Genomic DNA, 26,861 nt, shown 5'->3' on the forward strand with positions numbered 1-26,861 from the left:
CAGCCAAGTACTTCTCTCAATAAGCCAAAATCTGTTAACTCGAGACCTTACTTCGGATGGACATTAGTCACAAATAGATGACATTACATCCACGAATGACTGCTCGTAATTTAACCGGTTTGCACTCAGGCACCGCTCCAGACAGCTACAGCCGGCTGCTGGGGTCCTTTCCCACCGTGCTGAGGAGGATTAGCAGCCAACATGCCGACTGTCGGAGTAAAAAGGGATCTTCTTTTCAAAGCTTTGGGGAGAACATACAGTAAGTCATATCTACTGCATATTCCAGTGACAGACACTTTTGTCCGCCAGGTTACCACGTGTCATTTTGGCTGTGAAAGACAGAAGCAGTCAGAGCACTGCCTCAAGTCGTTAGCCTGGTGGTTAGCAACGCAGCAGCTGCTCCTGAGCGGCTAACATTATCTTCTTATTTGGCTAAATGTAACTATCCTGAACGAGAAAATTACATTTTAAACCGAAATGTGTACAAATACAAATGCTAATATAACGTATTCCTGCCGATGTTTTATAGGAATAAGACTCTTAGCGTAGAGATATCTCTGTATTGCATCATTTCCCTGTGCCCCTGTCATCCACACCTGAGCAGGCAATAAACAGTACTGGTACACAGGTAACAGGTACACAGAGCTGTATTTGATCATGGCTGTTCGCTTCTTCTTTTAGCCGATGAAGAGTTCGATGAGCTGTGCTTTGAATTTGGGCTGGAGCTGGATGAAATTGTGAGTAAATGACATTAAAACCACAGCATGCCTTTCTTTCTTTCTTTCTTAGGATCCCCATTAGCATAAGCCTTAGCTATTCTTCCAGGGGTCATACAGATTTCTACACTTTATAACCACCTAAGTACAATAAACAGAACTGTTCATCTCATTGAATCAACAGTCAAGTAGATATGGAGGAGAGGGAATATTGTCAAACCTTTTTAATAGACATTAAGCTAAACACAAAATTCAGAAGTCATTATATTTCTCCATGCTGCACTGTCACACATTTAGAAATAGAAAATGTCTCCGTCTCTGTCAACAGGATTCTACTCTCACTCAGCTTTACGTTTTATTTCTTGCATCATTTTTCCTACTTTACTCACACAAATCAATTCTGATTCCTGTAGTATTTGGAGCGACAGTTTTAGTTTCATTTTGAACTGATCTTTGTTATTCTCTTGAATAATATGCACTGGCAGGGACTTCCAGCTGACCACGGCTCTGTACACCACTGTTTTCTCTGTCATACTTGTTTTGTAGCATGCAGCAACTCACATTTGTGTTGAGCAAACTGAGAGAATAACCTTTCACATAATATCTCTGGTGATTGTGTTACCGTCACATTCCTGTCTACGTTTAACATAGGAGGAATAGGAGGATCTCTGACAGTTAGCCAACTCAGTCTGTCATACATTTCTGTTGCAGTAGTTCTGTAAGAACACTGTAAAGCACATCTAATGTGAGTAAGGTTGTGAGTAAGTACGTTTGTGTCTGAAACATCCACTGAGCTATGACCTGTAACCGCTGAACTGACCCCCTTACAGACATCAGAGAAGGAGATAATCAGCCGGGAGCAGGGTGACTCCAAGGCATCAGGAGCGTCTGACATCGTCCTGTACAAGATTGACGTACCAGCTAATCGCTATGACCTGTTGTGTCTGGAAGGGCTGGTCCGAGGACTGCAGGTCTTCAAGAATAAGTGAGTGGTATCTTGTGTGATATTGCTGGAGTGATTGCTGCAATCTAAGGGAAGGAAGATTGTTAAATATATGTCAAGGTTGACCAGTTTCTTTCACAGGTAATTTCATATCCAGATGGCAATATTCACTCAGTTGCCAGTTTATTAGGTACTCCTTGCTAAAACTAGTGCAGTGTAATAGCGGCCCTGCAATGAATCCTGTTGAATTATACAGAGAGGTGTTTCTGTTATTTAGCATAGTCACATTGATGGAAGAAGAACACGAGGTTTGATGAAAAATATTGCTGTAAATGTGATTTTTGACACAACGAAATAAACAATAAAGCATCATATGAAACAACAGAAGGCTGTCTATAGTCACACGATGTATATCGTCATATGGCACCGCCCTAGTACTGATACAAGCTAGAGCAGTTTAACAGCTTAATTCTGCACCAATAATGTAGCGGACTAAAATGCATCTTTTGTTTGAAGCTGAGTTTTTGTTGTGTCAGGCTTGCTTTGATACAAGATGCCTCTCCGTTTAGGGGCGTAGTGAGCACAGACTTGCTCCACTGTTGCTACAGACATTGAATTTGTGTTTCAGGTTGGAGGCACCTCGCTACAGACGTGTTAGCCCTGCCAGCGGGGAGCCTCAGAAGCTGATTATTACTAAGGAGGTGGGTAGTGACATTCAGAATTTTAAATTTTTCAATGTTTTTTTCACAAATTAGTTAAGTATGTGCACTACCATGGTAACCACTTCATTTGCTGCCAACGTGTTTGTTCTGTGCAGACGGCGGCAGTGCGACCCCATGCTGTGGCTGCAGTGTTGAGAAACATCACCTTCACACAAGACCGCTATGACAGCTTCATCGAGCTGCAGGACAAACTCCACCAGAACATCTGCAGGTCAGACTAGCTGTTACACTCAGTACCACAACACACCTGGATGTCATTCAAGGCACCTTCAGGAAGTCTGTAATGTCTCGGCTTAACCTGCTTCTGAGATGTTGCAACCTCTGCATCTGGCACTAGTGTTAAAGAGCAGGCTTATCTAATTAAGTGGCAACTGAATTCAAGCTATGTGAATAAATAACTAGAGCTGATTATTTTCATTATTGATTATTCTGACCTTTAATTTGACTCACTAAGTTTTCGCAGAAAAAAATTCAGATTTGTCAAAATGGAACAAACATTTCTTTCTCAGAAAATTACTCAAATGATAGATCAATCATAAAAATAGTTGCAGATTTATTTTCTACTGATTGTGTAATTGTTTCAGCTCTGTAGTAGCAGGACTTTTTAGTGCCTCTTTCCACAATGTGTTCAGTGACCCTATTAAAAACTGATCAATGTGAGAACAAATATTGCTTTTCCTAGAATCAATTAGGGTAATGTGTTGCTATTTAAAGGACAATGCTTGTGTCATATAGAGACACCAAAAGCAACCGTCACAAAAGTCCAATGTCACCTAAAAACGATGAGGAACACATGAGAGAGAGAGAGAGAGAGAGAGAGAGCTATGCTAGAGCGTTTTGTGACACATTCTACCACTGTTTTCCTTTTTAAAGTTGTTGTTGTTGTTGTTACTGTGTTTGTGAAGGAAGAGGAGCCTGGTGGCCATCGGGACCCACGACCTGGACACCATCTCTGGTCCCTTCACATACACGGCCAAACCTCCGGGAGACATCAGCTTCAAACCTCTCAACCAGACCAAAGAGTACACTGCCAGCCAGCTCATGAGCCTCTACAAGGTGAGCAGCTAATAGGCTGGATGTCTGTGAGAAGAGCAGTTTGTCTGTTTGAGTGGTGCTAATCGGGTGTCTTGATTCATACATACAGACAGACAGCCACCTGAGACATTACCTGCACATCATTGAAGACAAGCCTGTGTATCCCGTCATCTATGACAGGAATGGCATTGTCCTGTCCATGCCTCCCATCATCAACGGTGAGCACTGTCGCCGTCTTCATTTCACTTCAGAGATCTGACTCACAGGCAAGCGAAATGTCATACAGGTTTAGCCTTTTTAAACAGAAAGGTTTAAATAAATGGAGTGGAACCAGCAATTTACCACTTTAGTAGCATTTAGAAATCTTGAGCAAAAGTAAAAAAGGAACTTTATCACTCCAAGATAATAAAATGCCCTCTGTGTCATAATAACATAGCAAGTATTTCTTTTTTTCCAGGGGACCATTCGAAAATCACCCTTAAGACAAAGAACGTGTTCATTGAGTGCACGGCCACAGACCTGACCAAGGTACAGGAGGAGAACAGAGACATCTCATTACATGTTGTTCACTCACACTGACCTAAACTCGACCCTGTTCTCTCCAGGCAAAGATCGTGTTGGACATGATGGTGACCATGTTCAGCGAGTATTGTTCACAGCCTTTCACGTAAGTTGCAATCCATCTCTTCTAACAGAATGGATTGCTCATTTACCCCTGAGCGTCATAAGAGTATTACAGTGAGAGTGACTGTCTCTTGTTCTTTCAGGGTAGAGGAGGCTGAGGTGGTGTACCCAGACGGCAAGACCTGCCAATACCCAGTACTGTATTCACAATCATCTTCTCGTACTAATGTCTATGTTAGGGTTAGCCAAAGTAATATGCTAATCTATTCAATTACAATTATCATCCATGATCTAAATTTCAGTCATTTTTTCCTCAATTTTGAAATGCTCTGTGGACTACACCCACAGAGACTTGAAATAGTTTGCGAATTTCTCTGTTAAAGCACAATATTACATTTAAGTTAGTACACAAGTAAGAGTGGAGTGTGGATGCCCTCAAGATCAATAACCATCTAAAATCGCCCCCTCCTAGTCTGTCTGCGTTTTTCATAAAATGTGGATGTGAATTCCCTCTACTGCTTACTAATCCTCTGCTGTTGTTTCCTGGTTTGCACTGTAGGAGCTGGCTTACAGGAAGGAGAAGCTGACCAGCCAGTTCATCAACCGAAAAGTTGGCATCAAGTGAGTTATTTGGACCCACTCTGTATAAAGATAAAATACAGCTGCACTCAGAATGATCCACAAGTCCCGCTGCAGGTCTTTTGCAGTCACTGGAGGGTTTTTGTCCTCCTGCCTCCTCAGAAATCTGGTGGCAGCCGTTGACGGCTTCCTCTTTCTTCCACGTCCAGGTAGTGCAGCCAGAGTTCCTTTAGCTTTGAACTAATGAACTATGCTTCCTACAGTATCTTTAGGAACATCCAGTGCCTTTGCAATCTTTGTATCCTTTTCCTTGTTTGTGCAAGGCAATGATGGCCTGCGAGAAAAAAAATGACGCCATTCTTTTCACGCAGCCCTGGTTTGGGAGTTCTTGCAGCTTGTTCTCAACACATCATCTGGGCAGAACCTTTTTCTCATGTGGTGTCCAAGAACTATTGTGTGATTGGTCAGAAATTTGAAGTGGGCGTGGTTAATCAACTTTTTGGCTGACTTCTCGTTTTCTTGTGAAGTATGAAATGTCCTGGCCAGAACGAACTCAGTTCTTGTTCTTGCCACCTCGAGAAAGCAAACAAATTTCTCTGTTCTTGCGGAGTATGTATAGACGTTGAGTGCTTTCATGAGGGATTATATTTCTGGGGCTGAATAATTTTGAGATTGCAATAATCATAAAAGTGGCATATGGTGTTTAGTTTGGAGAAAGCACCTGTAATATTAGTTGTTGTTGAGCTGTTTAAATTGTTCTTGTTTGAGTTGTTCATTGAACACAGCTGAGAGTTTGTACATTTTGCCAATACACCTCATTTGCAATGGGGGTTGAGTAATTTTGAGTCCAGCTGAATATGAAAGGTACCTGCAGGCTTGTTGAGATTCCCCCTTGAGAGCAACCTGCGTAAAACAGCTGCCAGATTAGTGAAATTATATGTTTTTCCGCTGTGTTTCCTTTAAGAACAAGTCTGTTTGTATGAGTGGTTCTGAAAGAGCCTATTATTCAGATGTATCTAATCAACTTTTACCCTGGTGTTATTTATTCATTTTGCTCTTCCACTCTACTAAATCTTATATCTTCTCTACTAAATATTTAAAGTATTTTTTATTTGGTTTATTTAGTTTCTCAATTTCCAAATAAATCTGGGTGTTTAAACACAAATGACACACTTATTTGTTGGGCAGAGTTTGTGTGGCGTGTCTTCCAGCCAGCTGCTTGGTGTTGCCGTATCTCGTATGACTTTTTCATGAGCAGAGCTCCTTTTCTTTTCTCTTGACAGTGAGTCGGCAGAGGAGATTGCCCAGCTGCTGACCAGGATGTGCCTGCTCTCCCAGCCCACGGGTGCTGGTGATGAGATCGAGGTGGAAATCCCCCCCACTCGCTCAGACGTCATACACGCCTGTGACATTATGGAGGACGCCGCCATGGCCTACGGTTTCAACAACATCCTCCGCACCACTCCGCGCAGCTACACCATAGCCAACCAGGTGTCTGGGCTTTCCTCTGCGTGTGTGATGTGTGTGTGTGTGTGTGTGAACAAATACCATTTATCTCATCAAATGTGTGTGTGCTCATGTATTTGCTGTATCTGTTCACAGTTCCCACTGAATAAACTGACAGAGCTGTTGAGACAAGACCTGGCAGCCGCTGGATTCACAGAGGCCCTCAACTTTGCCCTGGTATGAAAAAGACACAGACACACACTAATGTAAACACTGTTTTGTTTTCCTCTAAGTGAGTCAGCATCTTTTCAGGGAAGACTTACATCTTACACACATAATGTACATTTTTTGATATTATATATCCAACCACCTGTTCCACCTACCAAAAACTGGAGTATATGCATAGTTCAGTACAGCACAGGCATCGTTTTAAGTTTACCCAAATAAGTCCAAACTGATAGATGGAGAGGAATTTGCCTCTGGAAAATATTTCCCCTATTTGTTTTCTAATTCTATGGCTGTGCTCCACATGTGTTACTGTTACATTTGGCTAAATGTTAAGTGTACTGTGGAAATGGAAAACAGTAGCGTTAGAGCATTATCCCACTTGAAGCCAAAAGGTTTTATGGTCTCGTTTTGAATATTCTCATTTTTCTTTCTGTTCCTCTGTAGTGTTCTCAAGAAGATATAGCAGACAAGCTTGGAAAGAAGATCTCAGAGACCAGGGCTGTTCATATATCCAACCCCAAGACAGTTGAGTTCCAGGTAAAGAAGAAAATAACAGAGAGTCTATAAATGAAACCTCGCTGCTACTGCTGTGACCCTGGACCGTTGTTTGAAACATTCATCTTTCTGCATCAAAGCAAAGTTGATCCTAAAATTAACATTTGATTTAGTACCCATCCACAATTTGGTTTCAAAAAAATGCAGCCAAATCACATGGTCTGAAATCTTTCACAAGTCCGTCAATCTTATTTTAACTTCAGTGGTTTTTCACTTGACATCAGGGTCAGTTAATTAATCAATCTCTTTCTCGGTTAGAACAAGTTATACAACAAAAGCTCGCGTTGTCGTCAAATGTGATGTCGTCTAAAGGCCTGTGGCATTTGGCTCTAAAATGGATTTGCAGCAGTGCAAGAGAGGATGAGAAATAATTTCATTGTATTGTATTTCATCTTCATATTGCCTGTACGTAGGTGAAGTCTTCTGTTCTGCACACACAGTCAACACTTTAAAGCCCCATTTCCACTGCATGGTATGGTAGACTCTACTGGCTTGGAACAGGGTTTGTTTTTTTGTTGGTTTCTTATCTGCACAAGTTATGGATAGTTCCTGCCATCACCTCCATCAAGGTTCCTAGCAAGTTGAGCAGCTACTAAAAGGTGATGTGAAAGAGTGGGTATTATCTGCAGTGGAAAATGAAATCAAGAGAAGTACGTGGTAACAAGTGTGAGTCGAGCCAAGTCGTACCGTGCAGTGAAAACACGGCATAAGGTATTTCTGTGCCATCTGAAAAATCATCTTTTCAAAGGACTTTTTTCCCAGAAGAGGTCACTTTAGTCCCCTCTGAAAGACGGTAGCTGTGTATCCAGCTTCACCACTGTTTGTCACCACCAGGTGGCGCGCACCACCTTGCTGCCGGGCCTGCTGAAAACCATAGCTGCCAACAGGAAGATGCCCCTTCCACTCAAACTATTTGAGATATCTGACGTGGTGCTGAAGGATGAGACTAAAGGTAGTGTGTCTCAGGAAATCATTTCATCTTACATGACTTACACACACACACACACACACACACACTGTGCTTAACACACCCTGAAGACCTTCACAGATGCTGATAAGAGCTGGTTAAGATGTAATGGGACAGCCCAGTTTTCTTTTTGTTGGAAAAGCCTCTGAAACATCATTTAGATGCCAGGATGCTAAATTATTGCTTACAGTGTTGAAATAAATACACTTATGAGAAATCTGAACATGGTGTTATCATAGATGGTCAGTGGAGTTTTCATTCATGTTTTTTCATAAATATAAGAAAAATACACCCAAACAGCATCATTTTCATTGCAGCAGAAATAGATTGACACTTAATGGCAGATGAACTAAAACAATATTAACTTGATATATTAGTCATTGGTGTAGTCGCTAACACTACTTCCCCCTCTTCCCACCAACCAGATGTCGGGGCGAGGAACAGCCGGCGTTTCTCTGCTGTTTACTACAACAAGAGTCCGGGCTTCGAGGTGATCCACGGCCTGCTGGACCGAACCATGCAGCTGCTGGAGGTGAATCCTGGCCGCGGGGAAGGCTATCACATCCAGGCTGCAGACGGTAAGAAGCCTTGAGAGGGGAGAGTAGGGAAACCATCAATCAGGTGTGTAGGAATAACTTCAGATATTTACCAGCTTAAGACTGGATTTCTACTGGTAGGAGAAAATCCAAGTGACAGATTGTAGCCCCTCTTATCCAGAACACATTTGTTTACTTGCCAATCTGGGTCATGTGAGGTTAAAAGGCAGGTTTTGCTGAGATCATGTGAATCTATGCCCGGCAGCGATGGCATGTACCCTGGTTTATTGAGGCGTCAATTTCCATGGCAGTGTCATACAGTTTTTGCTTCAACTCAAGCAGAGGATAGACAAGTGTGGTATATGAGAGAAAACATCTAATATTGATCCACATTGCAGAGACAAAAAAACGTTAAAAACCCCATCCAAAAACATCAATGCATAATTTAAAGGTTATGCTGGTACTTTTAACCCTGAGCAGTTATTTGTACAGATTTTGGTGTCTAAATGACTAGCAGGCTTTTGGATTGTTTCACTAGATCGCCTCTGCAAATTGGCTGCAGTGGCTTCAGTGTAATCCTTTGGGGCGACTGTGCCTCATATTGAATGATGATGTAGGTCCACTAAAAATGCTTATTTTTACCAGACTCAGGTTGTTAAGTGTCTGCCAACATTATAAAATGGATCCCTACAGAGATGGACCTGTAAGGTCCTTTCTGTTTAACCACAAACGGCAATTATGTCGCTCACTTATATCATCACAAAGCCACCAGACCTCGCAGCATATGGGAGTTGCTGTTCTACTGCTGCTACAATATAATGGCTGCTTTTGATAACTTTTTCTGGGGTCTGTCTGCCTCATTGTTTTGTTCAGTAGACTGATTAATTGCCTGCTATTAGCTTAGTGCAGATAGATTGGTGTAAATGTCGGCTGTTAAGTAACAAGAAATCTCAGTACAGGAAGTTGATGGGAGATCATTTAGAAACGGTGTCATCAGCACATCATTTGTTCAGCAAAGAGCACTGATTTTTAAAACGAATCTAAAGGTTTCCTAGCCAGTTTGTTTTAAAGCTCCCAAATATTTTGTAATGAACTGTTGAATATTAATTTTACACATTCATCGCTCAACAGTTTGGATTCAAAGTTTGGTAAGTTTAGAAGCCTATTTGTTCGGTATGGTTAATGTTGTGTTGTGCAATGGAGAATTGATAAAGACCCCAGCTGACAACAGTTGTTCATTTGATAGTTTCAGAGAGGTAGCATTCAGGACAGAAGAAAGTCAGGAAAGTATACAAATAGAACTACAACTTGTATACAATGGCTTTATTTGACTTATTTTAACCCATTTAACTAGAAATCACTCCAAAAAACCGGACACGAACAAGATGTAAATGAACAGGCATCATCATTAGTCATGGGCCAGCTGTAAGAAACTTGTTGTTTATTCACAATTCACTCTATTTCATGTATCTGTCTTCTGTTCTACCTCCAATATCACCAACCGGCTCACTTTACCCCAATAAATCAGAATCAGGATAACTTTGTTCAGTTTGACGTACAGCGCTGTGTCCTCATTTCGCTCAATCAAAATCAAAGGGAGTCTTATCGGCACTCATTTTAGACAAAGACTGTAATGATGAAATGCATCTGAGGAAGAGCGCAGAAGGTTTCTCTCCTAAGTTATCATGAGTGAGATGGCTCAGGCAGTCATGTTCCATCAGCGCTCCAGGTCTAGAAGAAACTTTATTCAGCAAGGCCCATTAATGGAGAACAACGATCCTCCAAACTTCGTCTTTATTATTATAGCACAGTTGCATTAAAGGAGAACTACAGTACTTTTAAAACCTGGTCCCTATTTACACATATTTTGGTGTCTAAATTACTAATGAGTACAAAAGGTCCAGTAGATCATCGTAAACTAATTCCAAAACTTTTTGTACGTACATTTCAGGTCATTTACACACCAAAATATGTAAAAATAGGGCCCAGATTTAAAAAGTACTGGAGTTCTCCTTAAACCAGAGCTGACATGTGACTGGCTTTGTGTCAACTTAAAGGTATGACTCAGTTGGGTTTCATCTCTCGGATGCCTTCCTATGAGATTAGTAATCAGAAAGGTGCGATGTAAGGGTCTGAAGCACTGCACAGGCCTGTGTGTGTGTGTGTGTGTGCGTGTGTGCGCGTGTGTGTGTGTGCATTTTGGCTGCGCTTTTCCCACAGAGACTCTCATACATCATATGAGTTTTGGATTCCTCAGTCCTTCCTCTTTCCACACTTTATCTCTCGCACTCCAGTCCCTTTCCCTCCCTCCCCCCTTGGCTTGCATGCTCCAAGGTCACTCTGCAGGGTATCCACTGAGGCTCTGCTGGCCCATTCAGACTGCAAATCAATGAGTTCAAGTATCAGTGAATGAGAGCCAGTAAGGAGAGGGGAGGGCAGACAGGGCAGCGGAAGAAGGGATGAGACTAGAGAGGCTGGGGACCGGGGGTGGTGGTGGTGGTGGGGGGGGGGTATGATAGGAGAGCGACGACTGGAGGCGTAAGCAAGGAAGGCTATGAGAGTGTTAAAGTCTGCAGTGTGGGAGAGTGCATGGGAGTCACGTCACCCACTGCAGTGCTGAGCAGCGAGACAGACTGGCACATGCAACGCCCACCCACGGGTACTTAGACTGTCCATCTGACAGGCACACACACACACACACATACTCACACACACACACTCACTTAAAAGGGAGCTGAAATGGACATGCTCTAACAGTGCACACTAATGCACACACTGGACGCACACCTCCATGCTAAGTTGTCCACACTTTATGCACCATTATCCTACACCCCCACCCTCCCACCCAACAACATATGTCAGCATGTCCTTAACCCCATTACAAGGTCATGACCCAGTCTAAGAGCTCACCTGACACGGACACACGGCCTCAGGACGTGTCCTATCAGCACTGCTGCTTACTCACCATCACTCCCAGCAAACAGACAGCGAGTGGCTGAGGGAATACATGTCAGCTGAGTTTCATCCACTCAGCAGGGAAGAACAGATGAAGTAACGAGTCAGGGGATCAGAAGTGGAGGAAGAAACCACTTAAGAGACAGATGCCTGCGTTTCACTTAAGAACTGTGTCCAATGCAAAGTTTTGCCCCATATGCCCTTTGTTAGGAACGAGACCACGTTCATATGACTTTTAGTTTTGTTTTGTTCAATAATTGATCCTAAGTGTTTGACCATTATGTACTTTTAAAGGTTAGTACAGATGTTAAAGGAGAACTTCAGTATTTTAAAACCTGGGCCCTATTTGAATGACTAGTAGATACAAAAAGTCCAACAATTGGTCCAGTAGATGTCCTCTGCCAACAGCCACGTCATCCTTTGGGGCAACTGAGCCTGATCCACTGGAAGTGTTTGTTTCTGACATTGCAGAAAGGACTCTGGTGTTTTTACACAGTCAGTTCAGATCCAACACAATATTTGTGTAACACACAACAGCACAACGATCGAGGCAACGGTAGACCAGCAACTCTGTCAGATAAAATTACGCTTTTTGTCAATGCACTACGGTGGCTTTGAAGAGACCGATAAAACGGCTGTCTCTGCTGAACAAGAAGGATCTTATAGGTCTATTTCTGTAGGAATCATTTCCATAATGCTGTCAGTCGTTAACAGTAACAATCTGAGCCTGTCATTGGTAAAAAACAAGCACTTTTAGTGGACCTAGTTTGATTGGGTGCAGTTGTTCTTTGCCCGTTTGAAAACTTTTTGTACCTTCTAGTCATTTAGACACCAAAATTTCTATAAATAGGGCTCAGGTTTAAATTACCAGACTACTGCTATTGAAGGATGAGGAATTAATTTCCCCTTAGATTTATGTTGCCCTGGCAAGAACTGTGTGTGAATCCTCTGCCCTAGAATAATATTAAATCCTGTGGCAAAATGATTGCAATATTAGCCACTTATATTGGTTTCCTGATGCAACCGTCTAACTCTCCTTACCCGCTGAAATCTTTCCTGAAAGTTGGAGGAGAGTGGGTGGAAAGTGGCCCAGCACAAGTGTAGGATTTTCATTGACTGAATGGTTATTTAAGATGTACCAGAGCTATTTATATAGTTGCCATGGCATCCTGCTCATGGTACAAGTAGATGACGTGTGAACCGACGCAAGCGCATTCCACCCATTTAATACACCTAACAGATGCAGAACAGGCGACTGAAATACATGGTAGAATTACCCTGCTTCCACACACACACACACACACACACACACACAGTTCATACATAATGATGAGTGAACATCTATGCAGTGAGCTCTGAAACCCATTAGCAAGGCAACGTGGGAAGAAGCAGTGCACTATGGGAGAATGCCATGTCTGTGTGTGTGGGGCTGTTGTCAAGGCAACCCCTGTATCTAGTTCGATCTCTGACAAGTCCGTCTTTCTATCTCTTTGCATGTCAGTGTGTTTGAACAAAGTGAGCAAACGCCTCTCACGCTGACAAGTGTGTTTTCATCTCTCTGCCGACAGAGGCTTTTTTTTTCCATCTGGACTGAAGTGACATTTATTCCTGACACTGACACACACACACACTGGAGTCTCAGATTTTAATCAGAAGCGTGTGTGTGTGTGTGAGCGACAGAATGGGACAGACAGTAAAATGAAATCATGGTCAAAATGGCCTGTGGAGGTTGAAGCTGTGATATTTTCCCCTAAACGTTGTTCATTTTGTTGTTGTTGTTGTTGTTGTCAGCGTCTGTTACTAAATGCTAGCGGCTCAGCTGATAACCTGTCCAGACCTTTTGTTCTTTCACTGCTTAGAGCACTTTCCCTGGAAAAATGATCCGGTGCACACAGGAGTTAATGCTGTTTGGTTTTTGGGTTTGTTGAAGAACCAATTGTTGTTAACCAATGTGGGTGAACAAATTATTATTATTATTATCAAGACGAAAGCAAGGAACAAGAGAGGCAGCACAGTGCCACCCACGCTGCATTACTGAGTCATGGTCTGTGATTCGCTGTGCAGAAACTATGACCAACGCCATGGATGTTGTCAATAATCAAAAGGAAAATGGTGCCTATGGGTCATGGAATTACTGGAAAGTAATTATCGGGGCAAGTCATGGAAAATTGGGGAATGTTGTGCACCTTATTAAATAAAAATTTGTTTATTCACTAATATCTTTTTGTAACGCTGGTCATTTTCTTCTTTGGTTGGTTGTTTCTGGTTTCACATGCGTTCTGAGTGGTTATGGTGACATTAAACTTCAGCTCCTGTTTCTCCTCCTCAGCTCCCACTCTAACGTTAGCAACCTTCTGGTCGGTGAATCGATAAGACAAAGTCGGTAAACATGCCAGGAAAGTGTGAAGCTTTGGTTACAAAATGATAATTACAAGAGTAGACAACAGAAATGCTGAAGAGTTTGAGATTCCTACTCTAATGCATGTGTAAAATGATTCTTTTTCTATGTGGCATTACAGGTCATGGAAATTTGACCTTTTTAGTCACAGAGAAGTAGGAGAATAAAGTCCAAATACATCTCAAGTGTGCAGCTACAAAGAACCATGATCCAAAACCGCCCTGATCAAACAGATGGCGTGTTGGATAGTAACACTGGCCAAAAATAATTTTTCAGGACACAAACGGATGATAAACAAACTAGTGGAGGTGATAATTGTTGCTCCAAAGGGACATGAAGTGCTGGAACAGTTTGGGCTTTAGTAAGAGAAGTCAGTGCCAGGTGTAGGTGTTATCCACTAAATGATAATGCCCTAAAATCCACGTTGAACTGTATTTTCACTGAAACCAATCACATTTTTCTCTTTTTTTCCTTTTCTCTGTTAGATTCCACCTTTTTCCCTGGCCGCTGCGCAGAGATCTTTGTCCGTGGAAAGAGCATAGGGCGCCTCGGGGTCCTCCACCCAGACGTCATCAACCGCTTCGAGCTGACCATGCCCTGCTCGGCCCTGGAGATCGACATCGAGCCCTGCCTGTGATTCCCCTTTTTAAACCTAACCCCCCCCCCCAATCAAAAATACATACTTTCTATTACCAGATGAAAAAGATAACGCGTGTTTGGCTTTTATGGTTGAAGTGTGCTGCAGATTATCTGTGGAGAGGAAGCCAAAGGACTAATCAGTAACAAGGCTGTTTTTGTCAGAAAAACGAAAAATTAACAAGACTCCTTTGTGTTTTTGACGTGAATGGTGTGCATCTGTGTGTGGGCGTGTTCATGCATGCCTGTTCTTAATTTAGGTTACTTGTACCTTGGGGTTAGTGCATGGTAATTAAGTCAGTGACTCATTACCTGTTGCTTTGTTGCCTTGGTTCTTCCAGTGGCCACACTGCTGAAACCGCCCTCACACACGACGTCCCCATGCAGGAATTAATCAAGCACAAGTTCCCCACACAAGACGGATCCTCGCAGGCCCCATCTTCCCGCCCAACTTCCACGAAAACTGTGTTTGGCGATATGAGCACGCCAGTCGGCCTTAAAGCACTCAACGATTTTCTGGCCGACAAAAGCTACATGGAGGGCTTTGTGGTGTCCCAGGCTGACACAGCAATGTTTGACGCCATCCCTTCTGCTCCCTCACCGACTTTCAGCCACCTCCTGCGCTGGTACAACCACATCAAGTCCTTCCAGAGGGAGAGAGCCAGCCTCCCAGCAGCTAAGGGTCAGTTTGTCCTCCCAGCTGACACGACAAACAACACCAACGACGACGACGACGACGACGACATTGACCTATTTGGCTCAGATGATGAGGCAGATAGCGCGGAGGCGGCTAGAATCAAGGAGCAGCGCCTGGCCGAGTACGCCGCCAAGAAGTCCAAGAAGCCGGCTCTCATTGCCAAGTCCTCCATCCTGCTCGACGTGAAGCCCTGGGACGACGAGACGGACATGGGCAAGCTGGAGGAGTGCGTCCGTAGTGTCAGCATGGATGGGCTGCTGTGGGGGCAGTCCAAGCTGGTGCCAGTGGGCTATGGCATCAAAAAGCTCCAGATAGGATGCGTGGTGGAGGACGACAAAGTGGGCACAGATCTGCTGGAGGAAGCCATCACCGCCTTTGAGGAATATGTTCAGTCTGTGGATGTGGCTGCCTTCAATAAGATCTGAGCAGACACACAGTAACTTCACTGAATGGTTCCATCTGATGTTCTTTCTGGTCTTGGCTTAAGATGGGTGATGTAATCTGTTCAACTGCTATTCCATGTAATACAATAAAGCTCAGGTCCTTCAATTGAAAAGTTTATTCTTGCCATCAAACATCAAATAAAGCCATTCTAACTTTTGACTCGTGGTTCTGAATCTTTGTCTGTTGTGCATATTTTTATGAGGTGAGAGGAACACAAACTTGACTGTATCCGTTGATGCTTTACTGTCTGTTCAGAGGGAAATTGTTGCAGCCAGTGGCCTCCTATATAAAAGGGAGCTGTGCAGATAACAAGCCGTCTTGTAAATTCAGTCTGACAGGTACTCCGACATTCCTTCCACCTCTACTGTAGCAAATGGAGCTTAACCCCTTCATTACTGCCCAGTCAGTGCTGAAGATACAGTAACCAGGCCCATGAGGTCTGCTCTAACCCACTAAGTGATGATGACTACGAGGACAAATACAAAGGCAGGTGCCACTGAAATGAAGTTTCAGTTAAACTGGTTTGATAAGAGTTCCCTGACTGGTGTGAGTGTGTCTGCCTCGAGGTGAGGTGAAGAGGTAACCGGGAACTTGTTTTTGGCACCTGTGGTTTCTGAAATTCACAACCCTGCCACGAGACAATCCTACGGTCTTGTCTACATAATTAAAATAATGATCAAACTGGGACTTGAGTCATAAAAACTTTATTGCTACATGAGCAAAATATTTTGCTCACCCTCTGTCCACAGATGTGACTCATTCCCAGCCAAAGCTCCTTAACATGTAAAAGAAAAAAAAAAGGTAATTTGATACACGTTGAAATAAATATGAGGTAAATAAGTTCACATCATTATACAGCAGGCTGATGCTTTAACAGGTCATATCCCCAGTAGAACGAAGACTCTATTGACCATCATAGAATTGACAAGTCCAACAGCAGTGTATGTGGTGAATTTGTACGGCACTTCAATCTCTCTCCTCCTCCTGGCACTTGTGTCATTTTTTGGCACTCTGTACCACGAATATAGCACCCACAGGCTCAGCGTTTTCACTACCTGCCGAGTTCCAACTAATGCTACAACTCCCACCAGGAAGCGGGCAGTGCCCAGGGCCAGCACATTTGCCGTCAGCGTGGGTAGGGGCACAGGTAATACCCCCTGGGGCTCAAAGGTCTTCCCAAGCTGCTCGTTCACCCAGTATCCCACAGAGCTCCCAGCCCCCGCTCCAAGTATAGTGGTGGTATCCCCCCGTGTGGTGCTGTAATGGTCCAGCTCTGGGTATGTGTAGCTGAGGAGGAGGGCCAGGGTCAACACCACGATGGGGGAGAGGCGGCTGGTGAGCTGGAGGTGGTCCAAGGTTTCCCAGTATGGGTAGGTGAGGAACAAGAGGGTGGCTGAGATTAGAGCACCACAGATCACATCCTGAAAGCAGAACAGTGACAACATTTTACCAGAAACACTTAAAAGGATGGTTTGGACTTTTTAAAGTGGGGGTGTATGAGGTATTTGTCTATAGTCGGTGTATCACCTACAGAAGGTGGTGGCAGGAGGAGTCCTGGCATAGACCTTAACTGTTGTACTGCTGTGGACAGGGGCATATAAAGAAAACAAAGAAAGGCCCACCTACAAGAAAAAAACCTTCACCAGTGTAAGTACACCTAGTGTACATCAGAATATCTTCACTGCGACTCGCAATTCGCAAAGAAGTGATGTCATTCTCATTTTCTCTTCACTCGCGTCAGAGGCGCCAGACTCCACTGGCAAAAACAATAATTCTACTTTGCAAAACATAGGAGTTGCTGTGACATTAGTTCTTTAAAACACCAGTTTGTCAATGAAGAGTAAGAGAGAAGAGCTCCGGTTCCCTGTCGGAGAGGCCTGTGTAATGCAAGGTGAAGCAGCGAGAATATTCTAAATATAGAGTCCACTTAAACTGATGCCAATTTTTTTTCTAGGTGGCTAAAATACATTTTTCTGCTACCCCCCCATCTACAGCAGTCCGTTGCTTAGCATCTGTGGCGAGAATCCTGCCTGTTTCTCCATACTGGGGGTGTGCTGACCACCATCTACTGCAGGTAATACACCGACTATGGATAAGTTCCTCACCCGTCCCCACTTCAAAAAACCCAAACTATCCCTTTAAGAGCCGTGGGTCAAAGCCTCAGCCAGACAGTTTAACCAGACACAGATATGAATTATGAATCCTGCGTTGAGCTTAAATGTTTTATGTGTGTGGAGGGACTAGCTCACCAAAACTGAGTGCATGCCAGTGTAGAGGCGGCTCAGACACACCAAGGATGACAACGTTACTGCGATCAGCAGACCCACCTCGAACTGGAACTGAGACACAAAAAACACACACACACACACACACTCAGATCGCTAACCATCACAGCCACTGATATGCAGTTACCTTACACACATGCGCAATGACGAACACCACTCCCTGATTCGGGTGATCAAAGATGAAATCTGAGAGTGAAATGTTTTCTGTCATGTGCAAAGAACATTCCAAACATTCCTCAGTGAAAACATGAGCACAGTTGTCGTCACTTGGTTTATTTTTTCGACCTCTTTTCTCTTTTTCCTGTTTGTTTGTGATCAAATCATCCACTCGTCAATCCTCTTAATGGGCGATGTGTAACTCCTCTCTCTACCACTTATCCATTCTGCCAGGCTGACGTACTGCCCGTCATCAAGTCACTGCTCTTTTATTCCTCCACTGTCTCTCCATCCTCTCTCCAGTCCCTCCTTTACCTAGGGCGGCAGGTTTTGTTCCCCCTCCATTTCAATAACAGTGAGGAGAGAGGCCTTGTGTATTCATTCACCTCCTCCCTCCTCTCCTCCTGTGCCCCCCCTCCTCTCCTCCTCTCTGCCTTTTTTCCTGTGTCTTTTCCTGTCTTTTGCAGCTGGAAGCCTATTCACTGGTAGTTCATGAAGAGAGGTTTTTTGTGAATGGCCACAAAGGATGCCGGGGACAGGAGGGGGTCACTCTGTGATTGACTGTCGTGACCTCTGACCTGCTCCGGGAACCGGCAGAGTTGCCCCAAGGCCTTGTGGCTATTCAGGAGCCTCTGCAACAGCCCACTACTCATCTATGGCTATGCATGCTCTTTTCTTTCAGGGGAATCCTTGCGCACTTTGAGGCCACAGTTAAGTGCTCTACTGTACACAGGGTGTCACGGGGTGGTTGAGATGATTCCTCCGACCTTGAGAACAGCACTGCGCGAAAACGAAGGCAAATAGCTGAAATGACGTGACCACAAATCAGGCTGACAGCTGCTGGGGCCATAAACGGCTTACTGAAGGATTCGGTTCTTCATTAAAACACAAAGCTTGATTAAGATTGAGCCACTGAGTGTTTTATTGACTTTGCACTAGAGAGGGAGAGATAAGAGGGGAAGTCAGGAGGAGGAGGAGGGAGGTGGAGAAGCGGACTGACAGTCATTGACTCAGTCGAGTCCATCAGAAAACCAAACAGCAGCTCGATGGGTGTGGCTGATGGTGAGTGATGGTGACTGTTGGCCCCGCCCCTCCCTGCCCATTGTCCAACAGCTCAGTCAGGACTCTGTGATGGACAGCGGGGCCACTCCCTTCATCCTTCATCCTTCGTCCCACTCAGCTGCCATCCACAGGCTCCCACTGCCTCACATAATATTGCATTCAACACTTCGATTTGAGCCAAAGCTGTTCGTTTGGATTGACTAATTTAACTGGTGCCTCACTAACCTTATTAAAATAAATCCAGTGGCAATTTAATGGCACAACTAATGAGATACCTAGGGTCACAACATCCACTTAGCCTAAGCTTCCCAGCTTTAATGAGGGGTAAGTACATCATTTGCAGTCAGTAATGGCATTAATGTAATTTTTCTTGGTAATGGGCAGTGTAACCACGGACTGTCACTGTTCCAGTCATAACATCACAGTTGCCAATCAAGGAACAATGTGCAGTAATCGTTATCACCATTTCTAAATATCAGGCCGATGATCGGCGCTGGAAGTATTCCATCCACCATGGCTATTATCAAGTCGAATCGAGGGACAACAGGAGAGATTGTGTATATTATTTAGACTGTAAGAGCTAATGCAGCACATTACAAACAATTTGGGTCTGGAAATCCATTTTTCATCTTTGGTACTGGAAGTGTATGTGTAACAAAGCAGAACTAAAGGAGTCTGCAGCCGTGTCATCGTGCCATTCCTAAAGCCACAACGCTAGAGTGGCTCATAATAAAAGCACTTATTAGGTTCTCTGAGCTTTCAACTGTATCTCAGTGTGCTCTTCAACAGACAGAAGTGGCTCAGGTGTCTGGAGAGACTTCGGTTATGCCAGATGGTTGCATGGAGGGGAATCTTGATCCATACATGATCACCATCCACTGACTGCTGGTCAATGACCTTGGCTCCTCCCCTGTCGATGGTGTCAGCGGCTACCTGAGCCAATTTCATTCGCTGATGAAGACTGTGAGATGCGACTTAAAGCAACTAACAGAGCATAATACATTTGTTAGACATGTATATCGTATCTGTGAGCCGGTTCACTGGATTTAATCCCAGCTGTAATCACAATGCCACTGACCTGTATCCTGGAGGGAGCGCTTAGTAGAACCGTGAAGGAGATGGCGGTGGCGGCCATGGCGTGGGTGGAGGGCAGCCCGTACTCAGCGTCGACACGTGTCTCCAGCTTGACCACAGGAGGCGAGTGAGGGCGAGGCAGCTTCAGGACATCCTTCATCACCTGGCCGATGTACATCACCACCTGAAGGAGGACATGTGTCCCTTAGAAGCAGGGTCCCACACAAATATCCTCTTATACTCAGCCGGCATTTACAGTTTTCATTATTTGTTTTTTCTAGAAAAACTTTTTCACAGTCGTCTGCATGAACTCTGATGAAAGAAAATGTATGGTTGTATTCTGTAGTGCTCATATGAACCTTCTTTAAAGAATGTAGAGGATTTGACTAGCGCAGATTTAAACAGTATAGATTCATCACCTATACTTGAATAAGTCACAGCATCACTACAATGAAATAGACAGGAGTGCAGACGAGTACTGCAGTGTGCCGCACACAAAAGCAGAAATTAGAGATGGAGGAAGATGATAATAAAATAATGAGTGGAGGAAGTAAAAATCCTGATTAGAGTATGCTTTAAAACCAACCGCACACTCTTATGAATAAGTAATCACCATTACCACTCAACAAAAAAAAAAAAAAAAGGAAGAACAAGAACTGTACATGAGTGGAGACCCACCCTAGCATGAAGTGCAGATGCTGCAGTCACACAGTAACAAAATCTATTGTAAGAAAATGAGAATTGAAGAAGGTTTGCTGACATAGCGTCTTCAGCTGGTGGGGTCAGACAGAGGGCTCATGACACAATGGAAGTCAGTGCAAGGTGTGTGTGTGTGGTGGTGTATAGGCATGAGTGTGTGTGTGTGTGTGTGTGTGTCCTGCCAAATGTGCTGCCGATTCTCTTTCATGAGCTCCCCAGCGGCGCTCGGAGGGGCAGCCTGCTCCAGCTCCACGTTTATTTAAAGCTCTGCCTTGTATATTTAATGAATGGCTGTCTTAGCGAGGAGCAGGGAGGCAGTGCGCAGAGAGCGAGCAGGACGCTAATGTGTGTGTTTAAGGGAGAGAATAGAGAGGTTGTTATTACTGTCTCTACTGCCACTGTAATCAGGAAATGCTTGTTACCATGGCAAATGAGATATAAAAGTAGTGACCTGCTGTTAGTGCAGAGACTTGTAGGCACAGACATGGATGGGAATTAAAGTACACAGAATTGCCAAAATGTGTGGACAACAGAACATTACACACTCTCCGAAACCATGGGAACTAATAGGCAGCTGAAACTTCCAAAAGAGGCAGAGAGAAGAACCTGTTGTTTCACTTTGCAGAACATGGTCTCGATTGGTTGGTTGTTTGCGTTATTGTGTGTCACACAAATAGTGTGTTGGATCCGTAACCATTTAAAAACACCAAAGTCACACAATAACACAAACGAACTAACTGATGGAGGCAGTGGTGGACCTGCAGCTCCTGTGTTCTGTGAGGTAAAATGACTGTTTTTGTCAATGGAATCTGGTGTCTTTGAGGAGAGCGACATAACGGCTGTTTGTGGTTAAACCAAAAGGATCTTCCAGGTCTCTCTCTGTAGGGATCCTTTCCATGATGCTGTCACACACTTAGAACAACAATCTGAACCTGTCAGCAGCAAAACAAGCACGTTTAGTGGACCTACTGTGATCCGGTGCAGTTGCACCAAAGGATCACGTTGCAGCCATTGCAGCACATTATGTGGCTGTCGGCTGAGGTGATCTACTGGACCTATTCCAAAACCTACCAGTCATTTAGACTCCAAAATATGTACAAATAGGGCCCAGGTCTAAAAATACTAGAGTTATCATTTATCCATAAGAGCATCAGTCAGGTCCAACACTGATATTGAGCGCTAAAGCCGGGCTCACGGTTGGTATTTCACTTTATTCAAAAACACACGTCCTCCTCAAACACTAATATGGAAACAGACCAAATGTCTACACTATTTTGTGCTGTGGCATTGAGATTTCCCTTAAGGCAATTGTTTTGCATTTTGGGAAATAGACCTCTTTCTTGCCAAGAGTTAGGGGAGAAGATTGATCTGTGATCCCATTTCAGACTGGTTCTAGCACAAAGAATGGGAGCTAACCTGGCACTCTCCAAAATTCAGAAATACATCTAGCAGCACATCTAAAGCTCATTAATACATTGTTAGTTTAATCTGAACACAAACAGAAATGTAACAAGACTAAGAGTCGACCCGTGCTAAAACCTTTGTGAGGCTGTAGTTTGGTAAAATGGTGCTGGAATGGAAAAAATGGAAAGTTGCCCTCTGGTTTTTAAGGAAAACCTTCCTGCCAGAGCACCTTTAGGACGTCAGGTGACGTAGTATAAAGAGAGGGAGGAGGTTGTTGTGGATGAATGTGCCAAATACAAGACTTTTGCCAAAAACACTCGGCCGTGTGTCCAAAAGTCAACTTTTCATTTTTGGACAATTTTCTGTTTTCTTTTTTCATTTATCTATTTCTTTTATTATTTTCACTTTTCAGTCACACCAAAAGTACTTGGTTAGGTTTAGGAAAAGGTCATGGTTTGAGTTACAATAATAATAGGTCAACTTTGACTTTTGGCAGAAAGCCCTTGAGGCGAACTTCTCCCGTTTGTGCGCTGTGAGCTAAATGCTAACATGAGCTTGCTAACATGCTCACAATGAAAATGCTACCAAGCTGATTTTTAGCAGGTATAATGTCGTGTTCACCATCTTACTTTAGTATGTTAACATGCTAATGTTTGCTCATTAGCACTCAATGCAAAGTGACGCTGAGGCTGATGGGAAGGTCATTCGTTTTACAGGAATTTAGACAAACAAAACAGACAATTTCACATTTTGAACTGAGAATAGTTTGCTTGAAATGTTACCTTGTGTTTTTTTGTTGAGTGTTGTACTACTACTGTATTACTGTACTTACTTAGACTTAGAATACATATACATGTACTTAGAATATATATATAGAATATATTATTATATATTAATATATGTCTACCCAATGCTTTTGTACAGCTTCTCCATTGTTAGCTGGGCAGCATCACAGTAAAACCACACACCGATGTTTCTACATTTAGGTTTGTGTACAGTTAAAAAAAACACAAGGTACTTAATTTATGAGCTTTTGCAGTAGTTAGCTAACAGCCTCCAGTGTCTAACTCCACGTTCTTTAACCTGGAACTTAAGTACCTAAATGGCCCCCAGACCAAAGTGAATAAAAGTACGTAAACAGGAGTGTTTGATCATTGTCAGGTCAGAAATAAGGTTGAAGCTAAATGAGAATAAATGAGATTAAACTTTCCAGAAGAACGTCTTCGTCTTTCCAAAAGCTAAACCTTTCTTTTCCATCTCTTCTCATTCTCTGATTGTGCCTGAATATAATGTTTATTATTCCAATATCTGCATCTACCTACACACGCACGCCCAGACTATATAATTGGTACTGTGAAGTGGACAATAAACAGAGGAACGACAATAGGAAGCCCATTTAGCCCATCACCATGACTGTGTGTTCATACAACAGGCCTTCCTATGTGCACATCATCCACACAATGAATCTGCCTGCCAGTTCAAGTGCTTGCACGATATGATACCCCCGTCACCACACCCCCCTGCACTCACCATCAACACAAACATCAGATTCAACAGGCTCCAGTAAAGCCAGCGTCTCATTGGTGTCTTTGTATGAGTCGCATCAAAAGACTGACCCAGGGACAGTCTGGTCACACAGGGGAAGAGTTAAAGACAGGTCAAGACACACACACAGGCGGATAGCTGTGTTAGAGCGTGTGTTTTCTCATGAATACGTTTATTGATTGAGGCAAGCACCGCTTTGGACTTTGATCTGTCAACATGTGGATCGCAGAGAGTGTGTGTGTGTGTGTGTATGTGTGTGTGTCTGTGGTGAAGGTGGTGAACACACAAGATGTTTGTTTTGTTCCACAGCAACATAAACAGCTGGTTTGGTTTCTAATTTATGTTTTTGTGATGCATAACAACCCAGTGACCACCAAGGTACTGGAAAATAAAGTTATACTGATATAATTATCTAAGAAAAAACACCTTTTGCACCCTAGATCCCAGTTTTGAACAACAGTCATTAGAAGTGTAACTTTATGGACTATAAAACTATAAAAACTATTAAAAAAGGAGGTTGATTTGTCCAACGGGTGCTTTGGGAGTCATGCTGCTGCCTGCTCTGATGAACCAAAAACTATTTTGCGCAGATATGCAAGAGTTCCTCCATAATATGACTGTGGAGCCAATATACCAAATCCCCACAGCATGATTCCTCCAATTTACTGAAAAAGCCTTACTGAGGCAGCAGATTCTTCTGGAGCCAGTTTTAATGTGGTGCTCAGCTTTAACTGGCCTCCTCATTGCTTACAATTCTCTTTTGTTCTTTTATAAAATTTTTTTTTTTTTTTTTAGAATATTGCTTTTCCAGTCTAGAGTTTTACACAGTTGTCTTTTGGGGATTCATCATTTTAGCATGCTAAACAAAGAGAGCAAACGTACCTGCAGACTACACATCAACCTGTGATCACTGTCATCTTGATCAGTTAGCGTGATGCTTTAGCTCAAAGTACGACGCTGTGCCTCAGTAGAACCATTAGCATAGACACTAGACACTCTAAACCTCCAAAGACTGGACAAAACCACACATAAGGACTGTTTGCACCAACTACAGGTTTTTAGTCAGGAAGGAGCCTTATGATAAGGTCAGTGCATTTTGTGCAGGAAAGGCCCAAAAAGGAGGAAAAAAGGTGGCGTTTGGGTGAGATCCTTTGTTTCAGTTGTCCAGTGCACTCTACCAGTATGGCACCCTTGGGATACACATTGCTAATATCAGTAGCAAATATTAAACAAAATCTTAATAGATTTAGCAGACTATACTCACACACTATATGATTATCTGCTGACTGTCATCTCCACCTGACCCAAACAAGACCCGACCCAGTACAACTCAGTCTGATCAGCTGTCCCTACCTTTCTTCTTCTTGTTCCAGTAATACATTACTTCTCCTATTTCATAGTCTGTTAATCATTTCTAATAATAATAATAATAATAATAATAATAATATGTTAATCTTTGTTTTGCTCATTACAAACTCTCTGACCTGGTAGCAGAAAACACTCACACTAATCACTACAAGACTTCTCCTTCAGCGTTATCTGATGTCCGGCCTTCATCCCTGATTGTGGATCCAGGATGGACGAAGGCCATGTAAATGGAAAAGTTTTATCTTCTAGGAATAAAGTGAGTTTTTGTCATTGAACGTGAGCCTTGTCAGCACTAGTGAAAACTTTACATGCAGTTTGCCCTCTGTGTCATTATGTAAAAGGTACAACTAAAGAGTTTTGATATTCCAAACAGCACAGTAGGGGTGTGATTTGCATAGCACCATGCTACAATAATTCCATACAGCACCGCAATATAATTCATGACCATATGGTTAATGACAGTTATTGTTTTCTAAGTCAACCAAAGTCACCCTGCAGGTAAAGGCACCAGCGAGCAGTGAGGGACGCAGAGGTACATGTGTGTGTAATGTGTGCCAGCGTTTGGGTCATTGATGGGCCTGTGGCGTGTCTGCTCATGTAAACAAGTCTAAATTTGCATTGTTGCACTTCAATGGTTGGCGTGAGTTGCCAGTTTGGTGTGTGTGAGACACACAGAGAAAGGGAGTGCACAGCCCTCTATGAACCTTGGATAACTCCACCAGCACAATGACAGGGTGCCGTTAGAAGTTAGGAGTGCAGGGTGAAGTGCCCCCAGGGCTGACACACCAACTGGCCGGTCCAGAGAGAGAAAGCTCAGAGCGCTGATGAGGCCAATAAAACACTCTGCTGGCGGACGGGGGGGGGGGGGGGGGGGGGGGGGGGGGGGGGTGAGGAGGAGAACACAGAGTAGAGCTGGTAATGTCTAACTAGAAGGAGGGCAATGAGTGTGTTTAGTGGCCGAGTTAGGGAGTGTGAGCATTTGTGTGCTGCTTGAAGAGAGTTCACACAGGGGCCTGGTGCCGCCAGTGTGCCAGAAGAATGGTATCTCTTCCCCTGGGGGGGCCAAACATGGGGTTCAGACAGAGGGCACCCACCAAGTGCTCGAGGCAGAGACACAAAGGGCATGAAAACACATTGCCCAACACACACACACACACACACACTGCAGGAGTGTCTGTGGCTGTCTGTGTGTCTCTACAAGTGTCAAACACACTCCTTCTGGGATCATCTGTGACATGTTTTCAGGGTCTCTTGCGGCAAAGTGCTGGATTCTGTCAGGATAAAGGTCCAGCCCGAGATCCTAGCAGGCTTTCTCCACTGATGTGTCCTCATGTGTGGCCTTTCAGCATGTCAGGGGCCCCAGCCTGGTCAGGCTGGCCCCAGCGGCCCCGAGGCCTGGGGATATATCACGGACATGGTGGTGTCAGAGACAGGTCACTGGAGGGGGGGGGAGGATGAAAGGAGGTTGAAAGGTGAAGAGAGGGAGACGAAGAGCAGAGAGAAGAGAGGCGGCATTGTGGAGCAAATGGACATCAGACTCGAGACTTGAGTTTGTGCACGCTGAGGTGGTCTGACTGACATGTACGCGCCCACACACACACACACACACACACACACTCTCTCTCCAGCTGTGACTCACAGTCCACATGTTGACGAGGCGTCTGCACAGGAATGGGTCCAGGTTCCAGTGTATGCAGGGCAGAACGGTGATATAGAAGACTTCGTGCCCCAGGCCTGCCGAGAACAGGAAGAGGAAGTGCAACAGCCAGTTCCTCACCTCATACTGG

The 26,861-nt window shown here is 43.8% G+C and overlaps 3 protein-coding genes across 3 annotated transcripts in view; 1 reads left to right on the forward strand and 2 right to left on the reverse strand.

Annotated features, from left to right (window-relative positions):
* The window catches only part of scg2a (secretogranin II a), a 183,421-nt gene that overhangs the window by 86,148 nt on the left and 70,412 nt on the right, over positions 1 to 26,861 (reverse strand). The window lies entirely within an intron of this gene.
* Positions 167 to 15,640, forward strand: farsb (phenylalanyl-tRNA synthetase subunit beta). The gene is made up of 18 exons (XM_070829067.1): positions 167 to 259; positions 682 to 737; positions 1,547 to 1,701; positions 2,288 to 2,360; positions 2,477 to 2,592; positions 3,287 to 3,437; positions 3,526 to 3,634; positions 3,874 to 3,944; positions 4,022 to 4,083; positions 4,184 to 4,235; positions 4,600 to 4,661; positions 5,903 to 6,110; positions 6,222 to 6,302; positions 6,738 to 6,830; positions 7,683 to 7,800; positions 8,241 to 8,393; positions 14,190 to 14,337; positions 14,682 to 15,640. Exons 1-18 carry the CDS (start codon positions 202 to 204, stop codon positions 15,460 to 15,462), a joined length of 2,547 nt encoding a protein of 848 aa, XP_070685168.1. The 5' UTR covers positions 167 to 201; the 3' UTR covers positions 15,463 to 15,640.
* On the reverse strand, positions 16,170 to 26,807 carry sgpp2 (sphingosine-1-phosphate phosphatase 2). The gene is made up of 4 exons (XM_070829588.1): positions 26,714 to 26,807; positions 20,063 to 20,242; positions 17,731 to 17,820; positions 16,170 to 16,902 (listed from the first exon to the last, which is right to left on the reverse strand). The coding sequence occupies exons 1-4, from the start codon at positions 26,720 to 26,722 to the stop codon at positions 16,360 to 16,362; spliced, it is 822 nt and encodes a 273-aa protein (XP_070685689.1). The 5' UTR covers positions 26,723 to 26,807; the 3' UTR covers positions 16,170 to 16,359.

Source organism: Pempheris klunzingeri, chromosome 4 (genome assembly GCF_042242105.1).
Source record: "Pempheris klunzingeri isolate RE-2024b chromosome 4, fPemKlu1.hap1, whole genome shotgun sequence".
Classification (NCBI taxonomy): Eukaryota; Metazoa; Chordata; class Actinopteri; order Acropomatiformes; family Pempheridae; genus Pempheris; species Pempheris klunzingeri.

What these genes read in the sequence shown, in the direction of transcription:
- farsb (XM_070829067.1), top strand. Translation starts at nt 202, where the DNA reads ATGCCGACTGTCGGAGTAAAAAGGGATCTTCTTTTCAAAGCTTTGGGG. An exon ending in CTCCACCAGAACATCTGCAG is followed by an intron (nt 2,593 to 3,286) that starts GTCAGACTAGCT and finishes GTGTTTGTGAAG; the next exon opens with GAAGAGGAGCCTGGTGGCCA. An exon ending in GCTACACCATAGCCAACCAG is followed by an intron (nt 6,111 to 6,221) that starts GTGTCTGGGCTT and finishes ATCTGTTCACAG; the next exon opens with TTCCCACTGAATAAACTGAC.
- sgpp2 (XM_070829588.1), bottom strand. An exon ending in GCGCTCCCTCCAGGATACAG is followed by an intron (nt 17,821 to 20,062) that starts GTCAGTGGCATT and finishes TTTGTGTCTCAG; the next exon opens with TTCCAGTTCGAGGTGGGTCT. An exon ending in CTGGCATGCACTCAGTTTTG is followed by an intron (nt 16,903 to 17,730) that starts GTGAGCTAGTCC and finishes TTCTGCTTTCAG; the next exon opens with GATGTGATCTGTGGTGCTCT.